This window comes from Tachypleus tridentatus, chromosome 10, assembly GCF_004210375.1.
Source record: "Tachypleus tridentatus isolate NWPU-2018 chromosome 10, ASM421037v1, whole genome shotgun sequence".
Taxonomy (NCBI): Eukaryota; Metazoa; Arthropoda; class Merostomata; order Xiphosura; family Limulidae; genus Tachypleus; species Tachypleus tridentatus.
This window is the reverse complement of record NC_134834.1, coordinates 10,179,060-10,204,551: the sequence shown is the minus strand read 5'-3', so window position 1 is coordinate 10,204,551 and position 25,492 is coordinate 10,179,060. Positions and strand designations below refer to the sequence as shown.

The 25,492-nt window shown below is 33.3% G+C and overlaps 1 protein-coding gene across 3 annotated transcripts in view; it reads right to left on the bottom strand.

The window, feature by feature from the left end:
* LOC143228733 (formin-binding protein 1 homolog) overlaps nt 1–20,239 on the bottom strand; it is a 46,754-nt gene extending 26,515 nt beyond the window's left edge. The window contains exons 1-6 of one of the 3 annotated variants that reach the window (XM_076460024.1): nt 19,901–20,239; nt 8,093–8,208; nt 7,057–7,104; nt 5,841–5,988; nt 4,080–4,142; nt 2,495–2,599 (exon numbers count right to left, since the gene is read on the bottom strand). In XM_076460024.1, the coding sequence (XP_076316139.1) occupies nt 2,495–2,599; nt 4,080–4,142; nt 5,841–5,988; nt 7,057–7,104; nt 8,093–8,208; nt 19,901–19,930 (510 nt within the window). In that variant the 5' untranslated portion in view covers nt 19,931–20,239. Of the gene's footprint in view, nt 1–2,494; nt 2,600–4,079; nt 4,143–4,520; nt 4,644–5,840; nt 5,989–7,056; nt 7,105–8,092; nt 8,209–19,630 lie in introns of those variants that run through there. The other 2 variants (XM_076460025.1, XM_076460026.1) reach the window with 2 other exon arrangements.
* Nucleotides 20,240–25,492: the final 5,253 nt, after the last annotated feature.

Sequence of the window (25,492 nt, the reverse complement as noted above, 5' to 3'; positions counted from 1 at the left end):
CTTTACAACTTAACACAGTCATAACACACACAGTGTGTCTTTACAACTTAACACAGTCATAACACACACAGTGTGTCTTTACAACTTAACACAGTCATAACACACACAGTTTGTCTTTACAACTTAACACAGTCATAACACACACAGTTTGTCTTTACAACTTAACACAGTCATAACACACACAGTTTGTCTCTACAACTTAACACAGTCATAACACACACAGTTTGTCTCTACAACTTAACACAGTCATAACACACACAGTTTGTCTCTACAACTTAACACAGTCATAACACACACAGTGTGTCTTTACAACTTAACACAGTCATAACACACACAGTGTGTCTTTACAACTTAACACAGTCATAACACACACAGTGTGTCTTTACAACTTAACACAGTCATAACACACACAGTGTGTCTTTACAACTTAACACAGTCATAACACACACAGTTTGTCTTTACAACTTAACACAGTCATAACAAACACAGTTTGTCTCTACAACTTAACACAGTCATAACAAACACAGTTTGTCTTTACAACTTAACACAGTCATAACACACACACAGTGTCTTTACAACTTAACACAGTCATAACACACACAGTGTGTCTTTACAACTTAACACAGTCATAACACACACAGTGTGTCTTTACAACTTAACACAGTCATAACACACACAGTGTGTCTTTACAACTTAACACAGTCATAACACACACAGTGTGTCTTTACAACTTAACACAGTCATAACACACACAGTGTGTCTTTACAACTTAACACAGTCATAACACACACAGTGTGTCTTTACAACTTAACACAGTCATAACACACACAGTGTGTCTTTACAACTTAACACAGTCATAACACACAGTGTGTCTTTACAACTTAACACAGTCATAACACACACAGTTTGTCTCTACAACTTAACACAGTCATAACACACACAGTTTGTCTCTACAACTTAACACAGTCATAACACACACAGTGTGTCTTTACAACTTAACACAGTCATAACACACACAGTGTGTCTCTAAAACTTAACACAGTCATAACACACACAGTTTGTCTCTACAACTTAACACAGTCATAACACACACAGTGTGTCTTTACAACTTAACACAGTCATAACACACACAGTGTGTCTTTACAACTTAACACAGTCATAACACACACAGTGTGTCTTTACAACTTAACACAGTCATAACACACACAGTGTGTCTTTACAACTTAACACAGTCATAACACACACAGTGTGTCTTTACAACTTAACACAGTCATAACACACACAGTTTGTCTTTACAACTTAACACAGTCATAACACACACAGTTTGTCTCTACAACTTAACACAGTCATAACACACACAGTTTGTCTCTACAACTTAACACAGTCATAACACACACAGTGTGTCTCTACAACTTAACACAGTCATAACACACACAGTGTGTCTTTACAACTTAACACAGTCATAACACACACAGTGTGTCTTTACAACTTAACACAGTCATAACACACACAGTGTGTCTTTACAACTTAACACAGTCATAACACACACAGTGTGTCTTTACAACTTAACACAGTCATAACACACACAGTGTGTCTTTACAACTTAACACAGTCATAACACACACAGTTTGTCTTTACAACTTAACACAGTCATAACACACACAGTTTGTCTTTACAACTTAACACAGTCATAACACACACAGTTTGTCTTTACAAGTTAACACAGTCATAACACACACAGTTTGTCTTTACAACTTAACACAGTCATAACATACACAGTTTGTCTTTACAAGTTAACACAGTCATAACACACACAGTTTGTCTTTACAAGTTAACACAGTCATAACACACACAGTTTGTCTCTACAACTTAACACAGTCATAACACACACAGTTTGTCTCTACAACTTAACACAGTCATAACACACACAGTGTGTCTTTACAACTTAACACAGTCATAACACACACAGTGTGGCTTTACAACTTAACACAGTCATAACACACACAGTTTGTCTTTACAAGTTAACACAGTCATAACACACACAGTTTGTCTTTACAAGTTAACACAGTCATAACACACACAGTTTGTCTTTACAAGTTAACACAGTCATAACACACACAGTTTGTCTTTACAAGTTAACACAGTCATAACACACACAGTTTGTCTCTACAACTTAACACAGTCATAACACACACAGTTTGTCTCTACAACTTAACACAGTCATAACACACACAGTGTGTCTTTACAACTTAACACAGTCATAACACACACAGTTTGGCTTTACAACTTAACACAGTCATAACACACACAGTTTGGCTTTACAACTTAACACAGTTTGTCTTTACAACTTAACACAGTTTGTCTTTACAACTTAACACAGTTTGTCTTTACAACTTAACACAGTTTGGCTTTACAACTTAACACAGTTTGTCTTTACAACTTAACACAGTCATAACACACAGTTTGTCTTTACAACTTAACACACAGTTCTTACCTTTTCCACTTCTGCTCTGGACAAATTCAAGTCTGCATCAGCCTTTAAAAAGTTTTCTTGAGTTTTTTCCGCTTCTTTGAAAGTTTTCTCGTACGCTTTCTTTGCCTGTTCACGGGATATGTTCCATAATTTTCAACATACAGAAAAACAACAATAGAAACAAAGTAAACTAAATCAATAAATTTCTATAAAACAAAAATAATTAACACTGTAACACACTAGTTCCTATACAATAATGCAACAAATAATGAAAGAATTCAACCATTTCCAACTTGGACTCTCATATTTCAACTTTTTTCTTTCTGGTCTTTCAAACTTCAAAGTCTAACAAAAATACATCTTCATAAAATTTTTATTTTCTTCTCAAATTACTTGTCGTCGAACTTCCTTTCTCTGGAGGAATTGTATGTTTTTAGTATTTGGATGCTAATCAGAAAACTACCTTTGGACACAACTACAACTAGTCCAATTATATCATGATTTTGGTTTGTCACTGCCATGTAAAGGAAATAAATGTTCCCTACTTGTATATGTTGTTGAATTAAGCAATTGTTTAATTTTATAAAGTTTCTACAGATACGTTTACATGAAAGAATTCTTACAGTACATTAATGTTCTAACAAACCTTAAGATGTTTGCAGGGGTTTCAACACCTTCACAAGGATTCAGGGGTAAATACCCTTCCAAATAAAGTAAGTTCTTTTGGAAAATTCTATCCTATTGCTGAAATGTGTGTGTGTGTTCCAAAATTTATATTTTAGAGTTACATAAAGCAATGTTTTGACAACCAACATAACGAGATTAAAACCAGATATGCGAGTGCAAAAGGCCTCAAGGCTATGTTTGTTTTTCTAATGTATACCGATTATTCATTTTTATATTAATTTTAAGAAAAATAACTAAAATATAAAAATTGAAACTTACTAAGTTAGATAAGAAAATGTTAATGAAAGAAATTCTCATAATTTCAGAAAGCATACAAAGACTGCTGTTGCGTGATGTAATCCAACCTGAGTTTGTTTATCTTTCAGGTGATTTATTGTTTTTTTTCACATTGATTAGCTATGGTTCAAAGTGCAATAAAAAAAAATTTAAACCACTGTTAAAGGTTTAGAGGCCATAATCTTAACGTTAGGATAAGTAACTATAATTGTTAAAGTTTAAGTTACTTGTGCTGATTTCACTACAGTTAATGTTAAATATATACAAAACTTTACTGAATAAAATTAAAATTCACAGAAATGTCCACTTTAACTACAACATCTCAGTTCCATTTTTAATCAAACTTGTTTATCAAAGTAGACCCTCTAGAAAATGGTTTTAGAACACTACAGACAGTAAGAATCTCACAAATAAAACAGCAAATCTGATTAAGAACTCAGACAACAAACAAGTAACATGATTTGGAAACATCTAACACGTGTTACAAGTTATCTCTGAATTTGTACACAATGAAAAATTTCATCCCAATCTATTAGGTTTAATTAGAGTATAATCAAAGGTTACCAACGACACTAGTATAAACTATACAAAACTAAACAGTAATGTTTCCAAGCTGACTTATCAACAAGTTTAAAAAACAAACCTTGTCTAACTGTGCTAAAGAAGTTTGCAGCTGTGCCTGAAGTCTTGCACCTTCTTGTAGATGCTGAAATATAGAAATAATAATAAAACCTAACAGGACAACTATCCATACAAACTACAATAAACTTTAACTTGTTATAGTAACTATGTTACATTCAAAATAGTGGCCTAGTTCTAGTAGTATTACCTAGAGACAAAATAGTGGCCTAGTTCTAGTAGTATTACCTAGAGACGAAATAGTGGCCTAGTTCTAGTAGTATTACCTAGAGACAAAATAGTGGCCTAGTTCTAGTAGTATTACCTAGAGACAAAATAGTGGCCTAGTTCTAGTAGTATTACCTAGAGACAAAATAGTGGCCTAGTTCTAGTAGTATTACCTAGAGACAAAATAACTGCATACTCAATATTAAAAGAACGAGACATTTTCTTCCAATGACCTTACGTGAAACACAATCTGAGAGTTCAGGTCCATTGAGCCTTGGCGATTTTGTATTGTCCCAGCCAGGCCGAAGAGCATTAGATTAAGTGAAAGGTATTGTCAGCAGTGGATATAGCAAATATAGCGTAATTAAATTTATTATTATAAACACACTTCTAATTCTAGAAAATCATGAAGGACTAGATATACAACATAGGGTTTTAAAAACATAATAGACCTAATATTAATACATTATGACAAGCATAACTAACATTAATGTTTACAGTTAACTGAGCCAAACAAGTTATCATAACTTGGTAACAAATTTGTGAAAAAAATTGTGCTCAGTTTATATTATAGTGACTACTATGTTAGTTTATGAGTAGTGTCTCGTGTATTCATGTAACAGTGACCATCAGTTTAAAAAACAGACATCAACTGGTGCTTTGAGAGTTCATATTAAGATACCATTAGATCAGGGATTACAAACTATTGGTCCACAAAACACTTGAAAAAGACGTAACATCTGAAGTTTCGGAAAGTAATTCAAAAGCCTGAAATTTTAAGTTTGGATCTAGCAGTTCTTCAGTTGGGAACAACTCAAGTAGTTTAGTAATAAGAAATTAAAAACATTTTCAGATTATTATACATTAAAACAGGAACCTAAGTTAAAGATTACGACTAGAAATGGTTTTTAATTCATATATTTTACTTTTGTTGTACACCATTTCCAACAAAACAATAATCATAAATTAGACCTATCATCTGAAATCATTTAAAAACTTTGTTTCTTCTGATAAATTCCAATATTTAAAATTAACAGTCTTATTGTACACAAGGATTCGTTGGTTTCTAAACCTCAGCAGTTTAATTACAATTGTTAACTGTTAACCACAAATGTCAACAGGTTTATCACAAGTTAAACTTATTGTTAACTGTTAACCACAAATGTCAACAGGTTTATCACAAGTTAAACTTATTGTTAACTGTTAACCAACAAATGTCAACAGGTTTATCACAAGTTAAACTTATTGTTAACTGTTAACCACAAATGTCAACAGGTTTATCACAAGTTAAACTTATTGTTAACTGTTAACCACAAATGTCAACAGGTTTATCACAAGTTAAACTTATTGTTAACTGTTAACCACAAATGTCAACAGGTTTATCACAAGTTAAACTTGCTGTTAACTGTTAACCACAAATGTCAACAGGTTTATCACAAGTTAAACTTGCTGTTAACTGTTAACCACAAATGTCAACAGGTTCATCACACATTAAACTTATTACAATTGTTAACTGTTAACCACAAATGTTAACAGGTTTATCACACGTTAAACTTACCCTTTTTCTCTCCTCTTTTATTTCCTTTATTAAACTGTTCACTTCTTTTACTATTTGTGTTGTCATGTTTTCTGCTATTAATTCATGTTGTCCTGCCATGTCATTGACTTCATTCATCATATGAAGAAATGCTTTATATGATGAAAACCTGAAGAAAAGAAACAATCACTTGTGATGTTGGGAAAATTTTGTGTCAGATATTCAAATTCTGCCTTTGACTAACAAGTTTATACAATGCTTAGGAATCACAGATTGCCTTTAAGCGACTATTTAACAATTCAACTGCACCATGTTCGACAGCTATTAGACACAAACCGAAATAACACACACATATTCAGGTAATAATGGAAACTAACATTTAACAATGACAACTTGAAACACTCACTCATGAACAGACTCTACATGACAAAGACAACAAGCCAGATGAACACACAAATAGCAACACAACTGACTGCATGACAACACACAAATAAAAACACAATACTCATCCCAAGTACATAAGACTTGATACACAGGTTTCAACAGTAGTCAATCACTATGTACCACATGTAAAAGCTTAGTAATTGATAATACTTTCCAACTGATTAACCTTTGACCTTATTAACTAATCACTGTTCCTTACCTTCATACAAACAAAACAAAAAGCAATGTGATGACATTACAAAGTTGTAAACACTAGTACAGCTGAAGCAATAACAAAAATAACTACAAACTTTCTGATTTCAACTGATTTATTAATTTTATGATTTTTCATAATCAGAAACTAATTTCAAGTAAGTATTCATGACAACCAATTAATTATGATTTTGATTAACAAATGTGATACCTAAATAACCTGTGCATCTTTAATAAAGAAAAGAAAGATTGGGAAAGAAATTTGGAATTTAAACATATTTTGAATTCTTTAACTGAATCCCTAACTATATTAAATAACCATTTATATAGAAATTATTATTTAAACCATATAGCTGCAAGTTATTTAAACAAGAACTGGTATAATAACTGTAGAAGTTAACTGTTCAAACCAAGGGCTACGATGATACACAGAAAACCTTACAACCTAGTCCTTTTGTGCTTTTAAGTTTTTACTATGAATTAAAAATAATACCAATTCGTTTATAGTCAGCACTATAAACAGAAAATTCAAGTATTTTTTTTTTTAAATCACACATTAAACATGGTGGACAAAAGAAACATTTAGAAACAGTATACTCACTGACAATCTTCATCTTTCTTTTTAGGCTGGTAATTCTTAACAAGGCGTCTGGAAGTAATTATAACTCATATTTGAATTTTCAATGCTTCTTAAATAGTCTTAAGTTTTACTTTAATACATGTAACACTGTCATTAGTGCGAGATAACACTGCAAACAAACTTCATGAAAGCCACATTCTAAACAACTTTGATAATACTACAGAAACAGAAATAAATTTTCATTAAAAGCAACAATTACGTGTAATGCATATAAAGATGCCGTACCATTTGATTTTTCAGAAGTTACAATGTTGTTACAGGTCTGGTGGAAACTCCAATTTATTTCATGTTTCATACAGGTCTGGAGTTACGCACCAAACTACCCGATTATGGACGGAATTTTCTGGTCATTTAATCACTGGGCTCAATGATCAAATACATATTAATAATAATAAACACTAACTTGATTATTTCTGCGAGTCTAAGATCAATCACCTTCAAATAAAGACGAGAGATCAAAATGTCAAGTTTCTGATTACTTCGATTAGTTGTGATAACCAGAAACACTAACTTTAATTCATCCAGTTTACACGATACCAAACCTGTGAATCACAGAATTACAGATAATCTGATACAAAAACAAGTTAATTTTTAAAACAGAGTAGAGTGATATAAAAATTAATAAGGTAATGCAGCAAACCCATAGATACAAAAAAGAATTTGAAAAATTTTATAAAGAAATCTGCAAAGATAGCAGCCTTTCCCATGTTATATTAATACCACCATATAATCTAGCTACTGCAATGGTAAAAATAGTAGATTTCATATTAGGCTTAACACATACAGAGTGGCCCATAGATCCCTGCCCATTCATATGTTATTATGTTATATTCAATTACGCATGTATTATAATTTTTTCTTTTCTTTCAGAGAAATATGGCCGATTTAATTCCATATACACTTGAAAATTACTCACCAAAAATGGCATTTCATAATATTATGCAGCGAGAATGAGGTACAGCACACAGATAAACTGGATACATAAAACCTAACCCACCTGAGTTTGTTGGCATATTCAGTTTCAATAGCACTTCGATCCTTAACGAACTGGCCATACTTGTCGAGGAAATCTATACCTCGTTGAGTATGCACTGCCAAGTTATCATATTGGTCCTAAAAATACAACATTTCTAATGTTGAGACAGCTGAAGGAGCAGAGATGAACATTGAATCACAGTACTTCAAAAATGTAGTAGTTTAAGAGGTGAAACAAAAACCAGAAACATGGAAACTGTTGGTGATTTCAAATTAGAAAGTGGATAAAATTACTGTAAAACTTTTTAAAGACATTAAAAAATCCAATAAATAAACATGTAATACTGGACTCCTAAAATAATAAATATGTGACAACAACTCTTAATGGTTAAAATTTAACACTTTCATAAGATAATGGGATACCTTACTGTTATAGATACTGGTTACAAGGTAAAGTACACTTCTATTAGATGACAGAATACCTTACTGTCATAGATAGTGGCTACAAGGTAAAAAAAGTACACTTCCATTAGGTGATAGAAAACTTTACTGTTAAAGATATTGGTTACAAGGTAAAGAAAGTACACTTCCATTAGATGACACAATACCTTACTGTTATAGATACTGGTTACAAGGTAAAGAAAGTACACTTCCATTAGATCAGTGGTTCTAATCTAGCTTCACCTTGACAAGTGCCACTCTTATATCATTTTTGCAACAAAGTCTGTCCCTTTTCTTCGTTTTTATGTCTACCATCCTCGAAAAGAATTGTTCACAAAGATACGTTGTAACAAACGGTATGAGTATCTCGAGGGCTTTCTTAGCAATAAGAGGGTACGCTACGATTTAGTGACACCAAAACGTTGAGAACGTTGTTGTTCTGAAAAGTTGCTGTTGAACCTGGCTCTGCTGAAGTTCAATGATTTCGTCAAGGTATTCATCATTGACATCTGCTGTCTCAACACTAAACGCGGAACGCTGTCTCACCCATGCTGGATATGACTTTCTGGGGGAAGTATCCGTCGAGAGACTTTGTGAGCTCATCTAAGTGCTTGGCAATTGCTTGCTTCAGTTCCCCGGGTACAGAAATGTTTCCGATTTCAGACATATCTTCGATCTTACTTACATAGTCGTCCAACAGGGGAAAGTTTGCGAAGTTATCCTCTGTTCGTTGTTTCCATAACAGTAGCTTTATTTGAAAAGCCTTCAGGTTTTCTTCCACTTCGATGATGTTGACTCCACTGCCCTGCATCTGTTGATTGAGAGCATTGAAGATATCAACCATGTATGCCAAAATGACAATGAACTCAGATTTTTCAAAGCAATCTGCATGACAGTGTTGGTGCTCTTGCAAAAACAGGGCTAATTCCACACGCATGACAAAAACACGATTCGGCACCTTTCCGCGGGATAACCACCCAATGTTAGAATGGTACAGATGTACCTCGAATTCAGAGCACATTTCAATACACAGCTCTTTGAAGATGTGGTGCTTCAGGGAACTATTTTGCTCAAAGTTCACTACAATTTTTAATACTTCTGTCAGTTTTGAAGGCAAGGGTTTTGTTGCCAATGCATGCCTGTGCAGAACACAGTGCATTACAATGATGTGTGGTGCATCGGCTTTCACCAGCACACCAAAACCAGAGTTTCATCCCAGCATGACTGGAGCTCCATCCAAACAAACTGCAGAAATGATATCTCACGAAAGATCGTTGTCTCTGAAGAAGTCACCACGAGTTTCTTCACGTCAGCTGCCTTAGTCTTCGTTGTAAGAGGCTTACAAAATAAAAAATCTTTTAACTTGTTCTTCACGAAGCACATGAATACAACAAGCTGCTTAGATTGGAAACGTCGGTGGTCTCGTCGAGTTGAAGGCTGAATTTTGCTGGGCTTGAAATCAGATCTGCAACTACTTGAGCCAAGATGTCATCGCTCATGTCATCTATTCTGCTGCTGATGGTGTCATTTGAAAGAGGAATTTCGGATAACTTATTTTCAGTAGCTTTTCCCAGCATGATATTCGCCATCTTCAACACATCTAGTTTTACGAGTGCTTCACCAGTGGTGTGGAGTTTGCCCTGCTTTGCAATCAAGTATCAAGGTGATAGAATACATTTCTGTTATAGATACTGGCTACAAGGCAAAGAATATACACTTCCATTAGATGATAGAATACCTTACTGTTATAAATACTGGTTAAGGTAAAGTACACTTCCATTAGACGATAGAATACCTTACTGTTATAAATACTGGTTAAGGTAAAGTACACTTCCATTAGACGATAGAATACCTTACTGTTATAAATACTGGTTAAGGTAAAGTACACTTCCATTAGATGATAGAATACCTTACTGTTATAAATACTGGTTAAGGTAAAGTACACTTCCATTAGATGATAGAATACCTTACTGTTATAAATACTGGTTAAGGTAAAGTACACTTCCATTAGATGATAGAATACCTTACTGTTATAAATACTGGTTAAGGTAAAGTACACTTCCATTAGATGATAGAATACCTTACTGTTATAGATACTGGTTAAGGTAAAGTACACTTCCATTAGATGATAGAATACCTTACTGTTACAGATACTGGTTAAGGTAAAGTACACTTCCATTAGATGATAGAATACCTTACTGTTATAGATACTGGTTAAGGGAAAGTACACTTCCATTAGATGATAGAATACCTTACTGTTATAGATACTGGTTAAGGTAAAGTACACTTCCATTAGATGATAGAATACCTTACTGTTACAGATACTGGTTAAGGTAAAGTACACTTCCATTAGATGATAGAATACCTTACTGTTATAGATACTGGTTAAGGGAAAGTACACTTCCATTAGATGATAGAATACCTTACTGTTATAGATACTGGTTAAGGTAAAGTGCACTTCCATTAGGTGATATAATACCTTACTGTTATAAATACTGGTTAAGGTAAAGTACACTTCCATTAGATGATAGAATACCTTACTGTTACAGATACTGGTTAAGGTAAAGTACACTTCCATTAGATGATAGAATACCTTACTGTTATAGATACTGGTTAAGGGAAAGTACACTTCCATTAGATGATAGAATACCTTACTGTTATAGATACTGGTTAAGGTAAAGTACACTTCCATTAGATGATAGAATACCTTACTGTTATAGATACTGGTTAAGGTAAAGAAAGTACACTTCCATTAGATGATAGAATACCTTACTGTTATAGATACTGGTTAAGGTAAAGTACACTTCCATTAGGTGATAGAATACCTTACTGTTATAGATACTGGTTAAGGTAAAGTACACTTCCATTAGGTGATAGAATACCTTACTGTTATAGATACTGGTTAAGGTAAAGTGCACTTCCATTAGGTGATATAATACCTTACTGTTATAGATACTGGTTAAGGTAAAGTACACTTCCATTAGGTGATAGAATACCTTACTGTTATAGATACTGGTTAAGGTAAAGAAAGTACACTTCCATTAGGTGATAGAATACCTTACTGTTATAGATACTGGTTAAGGTAAAGAAAGTGCACTTCCATTAGATGATAGAATACCTTACTGTTATAGATACTGGTTAAGGTAAAGAAAGTGCACTTCCATTAGGTGATAGAATACCTTACTGTTATAGATACTGGTTAAGGTAAAGTGCACTTCCATTAGATGATAGAATACCTTACTGTTATAGATACTGGTTAAGGTAAAGAAAGTACACTTCCATTAGATGATAGAATACCTTACTGTTATAGATACTGATTAAGGTAAAGTACACTTCCATTAGATGATAGAATACCTTACTGTTATAGATACTGGTTATCTATAACATTAGATGTTATACCTAACAAAGATAGGTAAAGAAAGTACACTTCCATTAAATGATAGAATACCTTACTGTTATAGATACTGGTTAAGGTAAAGAAAGTACACTTCCATTAGATGATAGAATACCTTACTGTTATAGATACTGGTTAAGTTAAAGTACACTTCCATTAGATGATAGAATACCTTACTGTTATAGATACTGGTTAAGGTAAAGTACACTTCCATTAGATGATAGAATACCTTACTGTTATAGATACTGGTTAAGGTAAAGTGCACTTTCATTAGGTGATAGAATACCTTACTGTTATAGATACTGGTTAAGGTAAAGTGCACTTCCATTAGGTGACAGAATACCTTACTGTTATAGATACTGGTTAAGGTAAAGTGCACTTCCATTAGGTGATAGAATACCTTACTGTTATAGATACCTGTCACAAGTTAAGGAAGGTTGAACCCACATGAATACTGCACAGCCTCCAAACAGTAAACTTACAAAGACCAAAAGAAGCTACGTTCATTGACCAGATATCTACTAACCACTAAAGACATCTGATGATGCTCTGACGAGATACATAAGAGATTAATGTCAGCATTTGTCCTGTCTTTTCTACACATGGATATAATATATAAAAACGGTAAGGTTTTGTTCATAAAATTATTTAAATACTAATAACTTAAATATACAAATAAAATTACACACAACATACATAATTACAGTTGCTTCACGTTTCAGAACTCTATATTTTCTGTGTAGCCATATAACGAAATGCATAGTTCTTTATACCACTGTTAAACACTACAGATATTAATACACTCATCCCGTGCAATACAGCCAATCATATATTTGTTATGTACATTAGAATTTGAAAAGCGGTGACAAAGATTATTTATTTTTAAGACAGTTTGTGTGACCAAACACATTCAACACAAGAACTACAAGCTGGCAGTTAATTATAAATACAAACTCCAATGAAATGTAAAGATAGTTTTGAATTTATTATTTACAAAATGTATATTTCAGTGTACTCTGCATCAGTTATAAAACTATTGACCCAATTCAAAAGAATGAAGTCACTTAGCATAGATTTCACCAAATTAAGTGGGTGTTAAAACTGAACACACCTACACCACAGAACATATCTACTGTCCACTACAAATTAGTCAAGGTTTTATCAAGTGGGTATGAAGATTGTGTAGGCTTAGAATGAAACAAAACGGGAAAAAACATGCTTGAAAGACAGATTCTTACACAAAATATGTTCTCATTTTAAGTGTTTAACTTCTCTCGTGTAGACCTTACATTCCTGCAAACTGTCTCAGTTACTGGTTAACAAACGGACAATTTATCCATTCATATCCTTTTCCTCTTCACTATGTGTACATGAAAATTTTTTATCAAGGTCAAATTCATCGCACAACTACATTGTTAAGTAAGGCATTCACACCAAGTGAAAATGCCGACATAAACACTGTAATTACCAACAAGTTGTTCACATTCTCCCACGTGAAATATTCACCAGGTCTGTGAACAATTACTTATCTATGTATTATGTGCAGTTCATAACAACACACCGTCTTTTAGATGAATCCATAGTGTTTTAATGATAAACATGATATCTGATTTTATAGGTTGTATTACACAAAACCTTGTCAAATTTTTTAATATAAAATTACACAAGTGTCAAAAATCTTATCCTACTTAAGCCTAAAATCTATACCTTATACATACCTTCTTAGTACTATCTCTACAAAATAAAATAACAAGGCACTAAAACCTTAATAATAGAAAGGTGAAAATGAAAAACCTTAAAAACTATAATGTTATTTTTAAATTGAGCTTTACCATCACTTAACACATTTTTCAACCTACAACATAAAGCTGACATTAAATACAGTAACTTTCTGAACCAAAAGCTGCTGTCAGAGAATTTAAGTTTCTTCTTTCTTGTTCCACATGTACGTAGAAACAAAAAATTGTTCTTAAATGAGCAGCTCTTAAATACGCACACACAAAACACCAGGAAATGCTTCATGTTTCAAAATTCCTTAACTTCTGTATTGCCGTGTAATGTAAAGTACTTAAAGTAGATCTCACATTAACATACATCATATGAGAGCAGACCTACCAACCTTGAGCAGTTCTACTAAGAAAATCCACAGGAACAAAACGCCACACCCATCACATTAAGAATCAAGCATACAATATAGCAAGTATATTCACATATGCACCTGCCACAACATTATAATAAATTTATATATTTTCCAGTGTAAAAACAACTCATGACCACTATTTGTTTTAAAACTTTAGTTAAATAAACATATTTTTCATTCTGTAGCCAAAGAAACAGTAATTTATATTACAAAAGTTTATTTTTATTATCCTTGTATGATGACTAAATGTATATAACTAGTAACAAGTGTGACTGTCATTTAACCACATTTAAAATTGTAGATCTTGTAAAAGGTATGTAGTTAGTAATAAATGTGACTGTCATTTACCTACACTTAAAGTTGCATATTTTAGAGAATATGGCTCAGTTTTTCTTTTATTAATTCAGAATAACCATCAATAAAAAACCAAAGTCAGACAACCTGGCTAGAGAAAACAGGTTGTTGTGCCCATGCCTATTGTATAACAGTTGGTTTAACAGAGCATATTCTGTGTGTGAATCATACTGACATGTTTGTGGCCAGACAAAGACCTCATTAGGTATTTCACCTCCCACGATTCCCACTTTAAAACCTCACATTTACTGCACAATCATTTCATTAAACAATCTTGAGAATTCCTTTAAACACAACGCATGGTTTAATGTGGTATAATTTGTTTGGAACACCTTACAGAGTAATGAATTGTTGTGGTTAACACTTAAAACATCCAGGATACACTGCAATTACAATACAGGGTGTACGGAGAGTCACTGTGCACTTATATATTTATTAACAGACAAAACTGCACAGTGACTTTCCGAACACCCTGTAGTTCAAAAGTTCAAAGTTTCTAATTTAATTATACTTTTGTACCTGATTTGTTGTCTAACTTATGCTGTTAATAAAACTTTCTCCCATACAGCATTCAGATTGATAACTTCAGATTGATAACATCCAAGTTATACTAATAATAATAACACATTATAATAATAATAACACATTGAACTGGATTCTGAAATAACTTATAAACATGTTTTTCAAATGCTACATCTCAGGTATAACACTGGTCTGATCTTATCTGGAGTAGCGTATTTCTTATTCACTTTATTTAGCAAAGTTAAAATGGTTCAGAGACGAGCCAGCTAAGTTTGGAGGAATTGTTCTTCCCAATTGTATGGCGACAAGTTGAAGTCTTCATGTACTTTCAGTGGAGAACAGAAAGACTCGGACAATAACAACATCTGATTTCTTTGTGCCTCATTCTGAAGATGTTAGGTTAAGTGAATGCAAGATTAAAATTTTGAAACAAACAAACAAACAAAACAACCTAGTCTCAAATTAAAACACCTATTTACTAACAGGATGATTTACCTTTTGTTATTAGTAGAGCAGGTTGACACCTTACTATAGTTAAAGGAATCATTTTTTCCTAAAAAAAACAAGGGGTGAATTTGACACTTTTCTATTTTGTGGGGGTGAACATGCAGGAGTGGTCCCTGAAATGGGTTCTTGTTGTTTGATATGCTGGTTATTTCTTCTGTACTTTGCAAAAAGGAAATATGGTTTAAGCCTCTTATATCCAATTTCTGAACCAATTATGTTGTTTACATTGTTTTCAGTAATCAATATATTTTTTGTTATAAAGAGCTTGGAAACCGACACATTATTCAAATAACAGTTACATCACATTTAATATCATGTTTTCCTAACACCTTCGTTTAATTTTTAAATTCTCACAATGTGTAACCCGTATTACTATAACAAAAATAGAATAATGAAAAATGTTAGAAGCAATATTCATCCCAGCGTAAAACACGTTAAGAAAATATCCTCCGATTTAAACACTCATGACAAGAAGTCAAGATGAATCGATAAAACATTTCTGGATGTTCATAAGTGATTAGGTTCCTCTTCTCTAGTATTTAATGGGCATATAACAAATTGTCAGTGTTTGTACACATTACTTTGCCTTAGTTCAATGGTGCATTCCACCAGGCAGGGCTGTAACACCAAATTAAGAAAGTTATAGTTGTCATTTTTACATAAAAATGTTCAGAGTTTAAATCTATCCAATAAAGAAATCTGCATTTATTTCATGTGTATAAAAATATATTTTTAAAAAATCTAGACTATATTGGATCATCTCAGTATACTCTGAACCAAGCCTCCAGTATCTGCTCAGTATACTCTGAACCAAGCCTCCAGTATCTGCTCAGTATACTCTGAACCAAACCTCCAGTATCTGCTCAGTATACTCTGAACCAAACCTCCAGTATCTGCTCAGTATACTCTGAACCAAACCTCCAGTATCTGCTCAGTATACTCTGAACCAAGCCTCCAGTATCTGCTCAGTATACTCTGAACCAAGCCTCCAGTATCTGCTCAGTATACTCTGAACCAAGCCTCCAGTATCTGCTCAGTACACTCTGAACCAAGCCTCCAGTATCTGCTCAGTATACTCTGAACCAAACCTCCAGTATCTGCTCAGTATACTCTGAACCAAACCTCCAGTATCTGCTCAGTATACTCTGAACCAAACCTCCAGTATCTGATTGTTTAAGCAAAGTATTCACGATGAAACTTCCTAGAATGAACAGCAACTGTCTGCTATGGAGACACGAGTGTAGAAGACAATGTTTCGAAAGTCTTTCGCCTTTAGTCTGACCTGAAGACAAAATGCGGAAGACTTGAAACGTCATCCTCTACACTCGTGTCTCCACAACAGACAGTTGCTGCTCATTCCACGAAGTTTCAAAATAGCAATAATTTTATTTGTAACTTCAAAACAACTACAGTTTAATCAATGTTTAGCCAGCCACTTCTTTCTAAATGTCTATGTCACTTTAAAGAATAATTAGGTTAATCATCTATCTATAAACATAATGAAAGCCATTTTTATGTTCTCTTCAACTGTATAAACCAATATGGCATCCCATTCAGCAGAAACCTGAGAAAATTATATACATGAAAACGGCTGGTATGGATAGAGAAAGCATTATGTAGAGGAGCAAACGTTTCGACTTTCTCTACAACTGGGTTTTCTTGTCATCACGGAGAGATTAGAACAAAGTTTACCTTCATATGATGCTAGAAAAACATATCTGTAAAACCTTCTGCTATTACAGTCTTGGTGTTAAAATTTAGGAAAATATTTCATTATTTTATAAAATATTTATATTATAATGTTACAAAAATTTTCATGGAACAAAATGAGGTAGGCTTAACTAAATCATTTTTGTAATCAGTCATATAAAGTTTTGGTGTGTCAGAAAAGCCTCTGTGCATTAGACCTTGCTTATGTTAAGCATTTATGATCCAAGTAACTGCTTAAATTACAAAAGAGAATCGATGTAAAGAAATGCAAAAACTTATGTGTGTGTGTGTTTCTACAAAGTCCCTGAAAGTGTTCTGCTTCAAAGGAAAATGAAACCAAAATTACCAGAATCAGATATGTTTGCTTCTTACTTTAAGTTTATATGTCATGATGTAGCCTGCAAAACACTTCTTATGATTCATGGCACATGCCATAACAGTACAAATTGCAGCATTAAGCATCCTTGTGTGACATTGTGTCTACTGACTGATTAACAGACAACATGCTAACTGTGTAGTGGTGTGTGAACAATTGAAACAGGTGTGTCCCCCCTACAGACAGCCTTTGTCCCCCTTTGGAGACATGAAGAGTTAGGGGCTCATCACATGCATTAAACCTTCTAATTAACAATTATAACAAGTTATGTTATTGTAAAGTAGTACTGTATTTATTGTGTTGTTGTAACTATGAACACAGTAAAACTATGCTATGTTTACAGAACTGAAAAAAGAACATTCAGCTTCATGAAATAAAAACCTTTTTGGGAAGTTTTATTTGAATGTTTTACTTACTAAAGCTACATATGTTGAAAGTTCTGTAGTTTCAAACTATTTAATCTAGTAGTTTTACACAACATATTGACACATTCTCATACGATAATGTTATATTTAACGTTGCAGGTATTTAAGTCACAAAAAAACTGAAAATTTTTCCCCATCTGTACGGACTTCACAAGTGATTGTAAACATCCTATAACAATATGCTGAAAGCTTTGTTCTCTGGCCAGTGGGTAAATGACAAAACTCAAAATAACTTGCAAATTTTAACAGAAATGTTCATTATTCTATGTGACCATTGATCAATTCTGATTATTTCAGAAAGTGATGCAAGTAACAATCTTACTTCCACTATTATAATCCAAACTATATACAGTAGTTCCCTAATTTTTAAAACAATTTTCTAATCTTCTGAGTTCCCAGGGTCCACTCGAGCTCCAACAATATTATACATTACAACCTTCCTCAAGACAAAAATCTAACATTTAGACATTTTTGTGCTAATAAAATTGGAACTGTATAACTAACACGGGAATTTGAATTAGAGTTTTAGAAAAAGTTTAGTAATGAAACAAATCAGTGACACCTGGTGCACAACCTAAATCAATGTTAGGCTAAATTTGATTTGACCAACTGACCATCCAATCATAACACGTTTTTCTTACAATAGTGAATGTAATCTTAAGAATAATCCCACGTGCATGAGTCTTACAATCAATGTGTGAGTAGTGGCAGCTCTGATTGTAGGTTAAATTGTTTATCATCTTGTATAATGTTACACAAATATTTTCATTGAAATAAATATGAATGAAACTTGCTTTTTCTTGCACGGCTCATAAACTTTATCCTGCTCGCTTTGAAATGAATACATCACAAATTATTTGTTGAAAAGTTGGATTCTTAGTGGCCCACAGTTCTAAAATTTAGTGAAAGAATTCTGAAATTGGTGATTTGTTTACCTACAACCAGATCTGTTGATAAAAATCCTTCAATACAGCAATGTCTATCACAGTCAAAGGTAAACTATTAGTAAAACCTATCTTTGTTTTATTCAAATTTTTATATCTTCAGCTTTTGTCCTCTAGTTTTACCTTCTGCAAACTATTTTGAAAACTTCATCTGGATATACTATTTCTATTCAGATAACAACATACTGACAACAATGGACCATTTGCTCTGCACCCACTCTTGAGACAAGTTAAACTTTAAACACACCCTTAAGAAATTGTATATTCCTCTGTTAAACCCCTGTTAAGTACTGATGGCATTTAATTACAAAAGCCAATCATCACATTAAAAATTAAATCCATCAACTTGAGTTTAGCAAGTCTTTTTCAAATCATAACTTTGCATTGTTTAGTCTTAATAGAACACAAAGAAAATGAATAATTATACTGATCTCTTGGATAATCATGTACGCTCCAATAAGATCAACTTTTAGATTACTTAACATATTCCATAAGACAGCTCTCTCATTTCTGGTATCATCCAAGAAGCCCTGATATAAAACCTTTCTCAGTAAAAGGGCATATTTTCTTAGATAAGGATACCAAAACTGTACATTTACAATGAATATAAGATTATACCATATTATGATATATTAGATAGAGTAACATTACATATATATCTGCTTTTCAGTTTTAAGCAAAGATAAACTAACTTGTAACTATGTTATTACTATATTACTATTAATACTAATAATTAATATTATTTACTTGTAATTAGACTGTAATCTCTAGTGTAGAGATCTTGCCACAACTTCTACCTTAAAACCTTCGGCTGGCAAGTTTCCATACGTGACATCATTCGCAATTTTTTATTCTAACTTTACAGTAGCTAAATTTAAATTAAAAAATATAATCTCGCCCTCAAGTTTTACTTCTGTCAGTAAAATTTATATTACACAATATCCAAGTAAAAATACGCAAATAAACAAAACTGTTTTAATACAGTGTGAGAGATTTACATTTTAAATTAATACTCACCCACAATTCCAATCCCCAACTCATCTTCATCAGTTTAACTCCTCCAGAAACCCAACCCCAATCAAATTCAATTTTCAAATGCTGGCTCCTGTGCCAACAGTAACAACACGTGCTTTAAACTTTAACGTCTTAATAAAAACGGAAACTGAATTATAACACATTATTATTTTAGCACTGTATTTTTCCAATAAACAATTATTTGTGTCTTCTGATATGCAAAATATCAACTAATAAACCTTAGACATTGCAATTTATGGATATACCCATGTCTCAGTGGTTTTACAAATTATTACACACGTTTTCAACTACGTTTCACCAACTACAACATGGATGACAAATAACGATGCGCAATGCATCATGGGTAAAATATTTGTGAATTATACCTATTAATATTTTGCTATTCTATGTACAGAACACTGATAATACCAAATTTAATTCAATATTACAAAATTCCATACGTTTATTCTTAGATTTTAGGAATGAAGAAAACAATATGTACTCTTTTTCACACTAGGAAAATTACATTCCATATTTTATCCGCTAGAGGGTGAAGCACAACGTAAACGTAAATCATAAGATTAAAATATATAAATAGAAGTTATAAAATTGTTTTGAATTAAACACAAAGCTTCACAATGGGTTATCTGTGTTCTGTCCACCACGGGTATCGAAAACTGGTTTTTAGCGTTGTAAGTCCGCAGACATACCGCTGAATCACTAGGGGGCGAGTTATTAAGAAACAAAATTTTAGCTAATAAAAAGGCAAAATAATAATAATTATGCTAAGGTTATAGTTTCTTATGGAGATATAGGTCGTTATATTTATTTGAGTTTATTAAAACGTTTTGTAATAAATTCCAGTTTGCGTTAAACAAAGTTGATAATAAAAAATTCGTGATGACGAGAAACCCACTTGAAGTGAAAATGTATTCCCAAGACGGCTGGTATGAAAATTAAAATATTTTAATACTTATATCAGCCGTCTTAGGAATACGTAATAATAAGAAAGTTAATTTTTATTAAATATACCATTTCATAAGTTGTGTTAGTGTCAAATGTTTTTACATATAACATAACACAACGTTTTGTGACAATATAGGACTTAATGGTCTATTCTCTGGTCCCAACCAGTGGCTTGTTTGTTTGTTTTTTTGAATTTCGCGCAAAGCTACTCAAGGGCTATCTGCGCTAGCCGTCCCTAATTTAGCAGTGTATGACTAGAGGGAAGGCAGCTAGTCATCACCACCCACCGCCAACTCTTGGGCTACCCTATTACCAACGAATAGTGGGATTGACCGTCATATTATAACACTCCCACGGCTGAAAAGGCGAGCATGTTTGGTGCGACGGGGATGCGAATCAGCGACCCTCAGATTACGAGTCGCACACCTTAACCTACCTGGCCATGCAGGGCCCCACCAGTGGCACTGTGGTATGTTTGTGGACTCACACCGATAAAAGCTGGGTCGCAATACCAGTGGTGGGCAGCGTACAGATAGTGTGTGTGTTTGTATGTTTTCTTATAGCAAAGTTACATTGGGCTATCTGCTGAGCCCACTGAGGAGAATCGAACCCCTGATTGTAGCGGTGTAAATCCGTAGACATACCGCTGTACTAGCAAGGGGCAGCGCACAGGTAGACCATTGTGAAGTGTAGCCTTACTCTTAATTCTAAACATACCATCCTTTTAACTAAATTATAAATAAATTAATGAAAATAATAATTTTAAAGCCAGCCCTTATGATTCATAAGTTTTTCCTAAACTCACTTAAATAAAGATTTACAGCGCCTACAATATTTGAAGACAACCCATTCCAAAGGCCCACCATCGTTAGAGAAACAAAACTGTCTTAGCTGTAGATGACTCCTACCTTGCCAAAATTCATATTTATGTCCCTATTCTTACTATTATGTCTTTTAAATATGAGAAAAGACGATACATCAACAGTATCGATTCCCTTTGGAAACTCATACACTTCAATAAGATCACCTCTAAGTCTTATTTTTTCAAAAGAAAACAATTTAAGAGATTTTAACTTCTCCTCATAAAACAACACTTCAACACCAGGCGGCACACAACCAACTCTTCTTTGAAACGTTTCTAACAATTTAATGTCTTTCCTAAAAATAAAATAAAACCCCTATAACCTAAGCGCTTTCGAAGGGTGGACATTTTTCCTTCAGGGGCAAATTGAAAAAAGAAAGATCCACCTTTCTAAAGCACTTGTGTTATGGTGTTTCTATTTCATTTCTATCAAGACTTCTTGAACTGATATGCTTTTCTAACATCACGAATGTTTTCCCTAAGGTAGGATGCCCAAAACTGAACACAATATTCCAAATGTGGTTCAAGTAATGACCTTCACAAAGAAATTATAACTTTTTAAAACTTGTATTCAGTATTTAGCAGCACAGTACTTGAATGGATTTAGAGACTGATAAACTATTTATTGTTACTCAATTAATGATGAGTGGGTGCGTTATAATGTTACAGTCAATCCCACTATTCGTTCGTAAAAGAGTAGCCCAAGAGTTGGCGGTGGGTGGTGATGACTAGCTGCCTTCCCTAAACTAGTCTTACACTGTTAAATTAGGGACGCCAAACATGCTCGCTAGCACAAGAGTAGCCCTCTAGTGGCTTTGTGTGAAATTCAAAAACAAACAAACAATCCATCCAGCTTCTCTTCTATCCAAGTTGCCTACTTATCCCTAACACCAATAAAAAATTTACAAGCATTTCCTATGGCACATTGTCAAATGCTTCATACACTATTATTCTTTATCTACATAAACAATAACCTTTGCAAAGAATGTTAAATTATTTATAAGGCAAGCTCTTGCCTTAGTTAAACCATGTTGATTATCCAATAAAATTCTAAATTTTGTTAAATGACTTTGCAAAGCATTTTTAGCAGGCTTTCCAAAACATTTCCCACAATTGATGTAAAACTAAACTTCCAATCCTCTGGTACCTGCCCACTATTCATAGAGTTACAAAAAATAGTAGAAAGTGGCTCTCGTATCCAATCTTTAACCTCCTTCAAAACTCTTGGAGAAACATCCTCTGGACCAGGAACCTTATAATCTTTTCCAAAATTTCCAGTTTTATTAATAACTAACTTAGAATTAATCTGATCATTTTTTATTTTGTTTCCGTTTATCAACTGCTACATAAAAGCTTTATGTAATGCTAGTTGGATTTTTTGACAAATGGCCACAGACTTGAAATACTCCTTAAACACTATTGAGGAAGAGGTAAAACACAAACTCAGTGATGTTAAATATGTTTGTTTATGAAGTCTTCAGGACAGTAGTAAGACTGTCACTGATATCAAGCATGACACTAACAACATGTACAAATAACAGAACAGTATCCAGATCTACAGTATGAAGAACACTGAACCAGAATGGAATATTTGGTGATGTACCAGTTTAAAACCTTTACTTTGACATACAAACATTGTCAAGAAATTGAAAGTTGGTAAAAAAGTACAAAATCTGGACAGTTTATGATTGGAAACTGGTTTTATGGATGGATAAGTCCAAGTTTGAAATATTTAGTTATAAACATAAGTTGTAAATCTGGTAGAAGAAAGGTGAAAGATACTTACCTCAATGCATAGCATCTAGCATGAAACATGGGAGAGGCAGTGTGATGGTATGGGTGTATACCCAGTGGTTTGTATATTATTAATAAAGAAATCTACTATCAAGAAGATAATGATCCCAAACAGTCATCCAACATATGGAGAAATTATTTAGCTAAGAGAGAAGCTATTAGAGTAATTGAAGTGATGCGATGACCCCACAGAGCCCTGATCTCAGCCAACATGAGCAGATCTGGGATTTGATGGATCACAAACCTGAAAAATCAAAAGTTACTTTTAAAGAAACTTTACGGGAGTGTATTAGAGACACTTGGAGTAAAATCCAAAAGAACACTTTGATTAAGTATGTTACAATAATGACTGAAAGACTGTCTGTAGTAATTAAAGCAAAAGGGGACACACAAAAATATTAATTGTTTTCTGAACTCAAACATTTCTGCTGAGTTTCTGTTGTACTAAATATGAAGATCAATGAATCTAGCTGGAATACCCAGGCCCTGGACGGAAGTTATGTAAATTCATGATTAATGAAAGGATATCTTAGAACATGGAAACTTGTCTCCTTTATATGTAATTAAAAAACAAAACAAACCACCAATAAAAACACAAAATGTGAAACCATAAATTTAAATGTATCTCCTCATGGGCCCAACAAACTTTCATACTAATTTTTGGTGAAGATCCATCTTTTCCCTGCGAAGTATTTACATGGACATACAACAGACAGTACTATTATATTTGTATAGACGGTGTCACTGCATTAAATATGCGTATGATGTATTAATGACGTCATATCTGCACCCTGAGAATGGAGAAAGATAAAGTTCGTCTGTGACGGAAAACAGAAAATTGTGACCCTATTGCTAATCTACATGCACATATGATAGACATTCTGAGAAGTTGGGATTGCACATAGCTCAATAAAAATGTTTTTCCAGTATCATATAAGCAAAAGTTCCATTATTGTATGATTTTGATGATTCACCTATGAATTACCTTCCTTCTCCTTTGAAAATAGCCCGAAATATAATTCTTGACTTCGTCCTAACACTTTTGCAAAGTACTGCAATCGTCAGGATTTTTTCTGACAAAGTAAATCCAACTTAGAAGCTCCAAGTAAAATTATAAAGGATTTCTTGATAAACCACTATCCGGAGCGATTGTTATTATCAGAAGAAAGTTACTGGCGACACGTGGAAGTTCAAGAATCAGAATGTTTTCTAAAGAACGTAATTTGCGAATGATACTGGTTCATCATATCCTGTACAGTACTGATTGCACCTCCTCATGTGGACATTTACTGAACTTGTGACTGGGTGGGTTATACGTGGACGTGGCAAATGATAAACTTAGGCATTCATAGGTTGCTTTAAGGCATCTTGTGAAACCAATGGACATGGGCAGAGATCTCCAATGTTCAGGTATAGCTAATCGTAGTTTAGAACAGCAAGAAGACAATCAATAATTAACATCCCTGTCTAGGTGACTGCTCTTAATCAAATAGCGGGACTGACTTTTACGTTTAAAGCACCCCTACAACTGAAAAAATTGAAGAGCATGTTCAGAAAAATACTACGTTTCGAGCCAAAGTTCTTTTAATGTGTCCCCCCCCCATACTAACCACAATGCAAAGCCCAGCCTACTCAAACAAGAATTGTTTGTTGGTTAGAAATTAAACACAAGATTACATGAGCTGTATGCACTCTGTCCATCAGGAGGACCAAGAATAAATAATTTCTATGCTAAGGAAACTTATTTCGTGATTCTTAATTTGTAATTGTTTAATCAACGTAGAAATAATTCTGAACAATTTTACTAGCAGTTAGAAAAATGATATAACGACAGCTTTTTGTTGGTTGCAATTTTGCTTGTTTTATGTAAACTTTTATTTTTACAAATAACGAAAATAGTCGAGATCCTGCGAGCAATTGTTTTTTTTTTCAAAAATAAAGAAATAAAAAAAGGAAGGAAAAAACAGCATTAA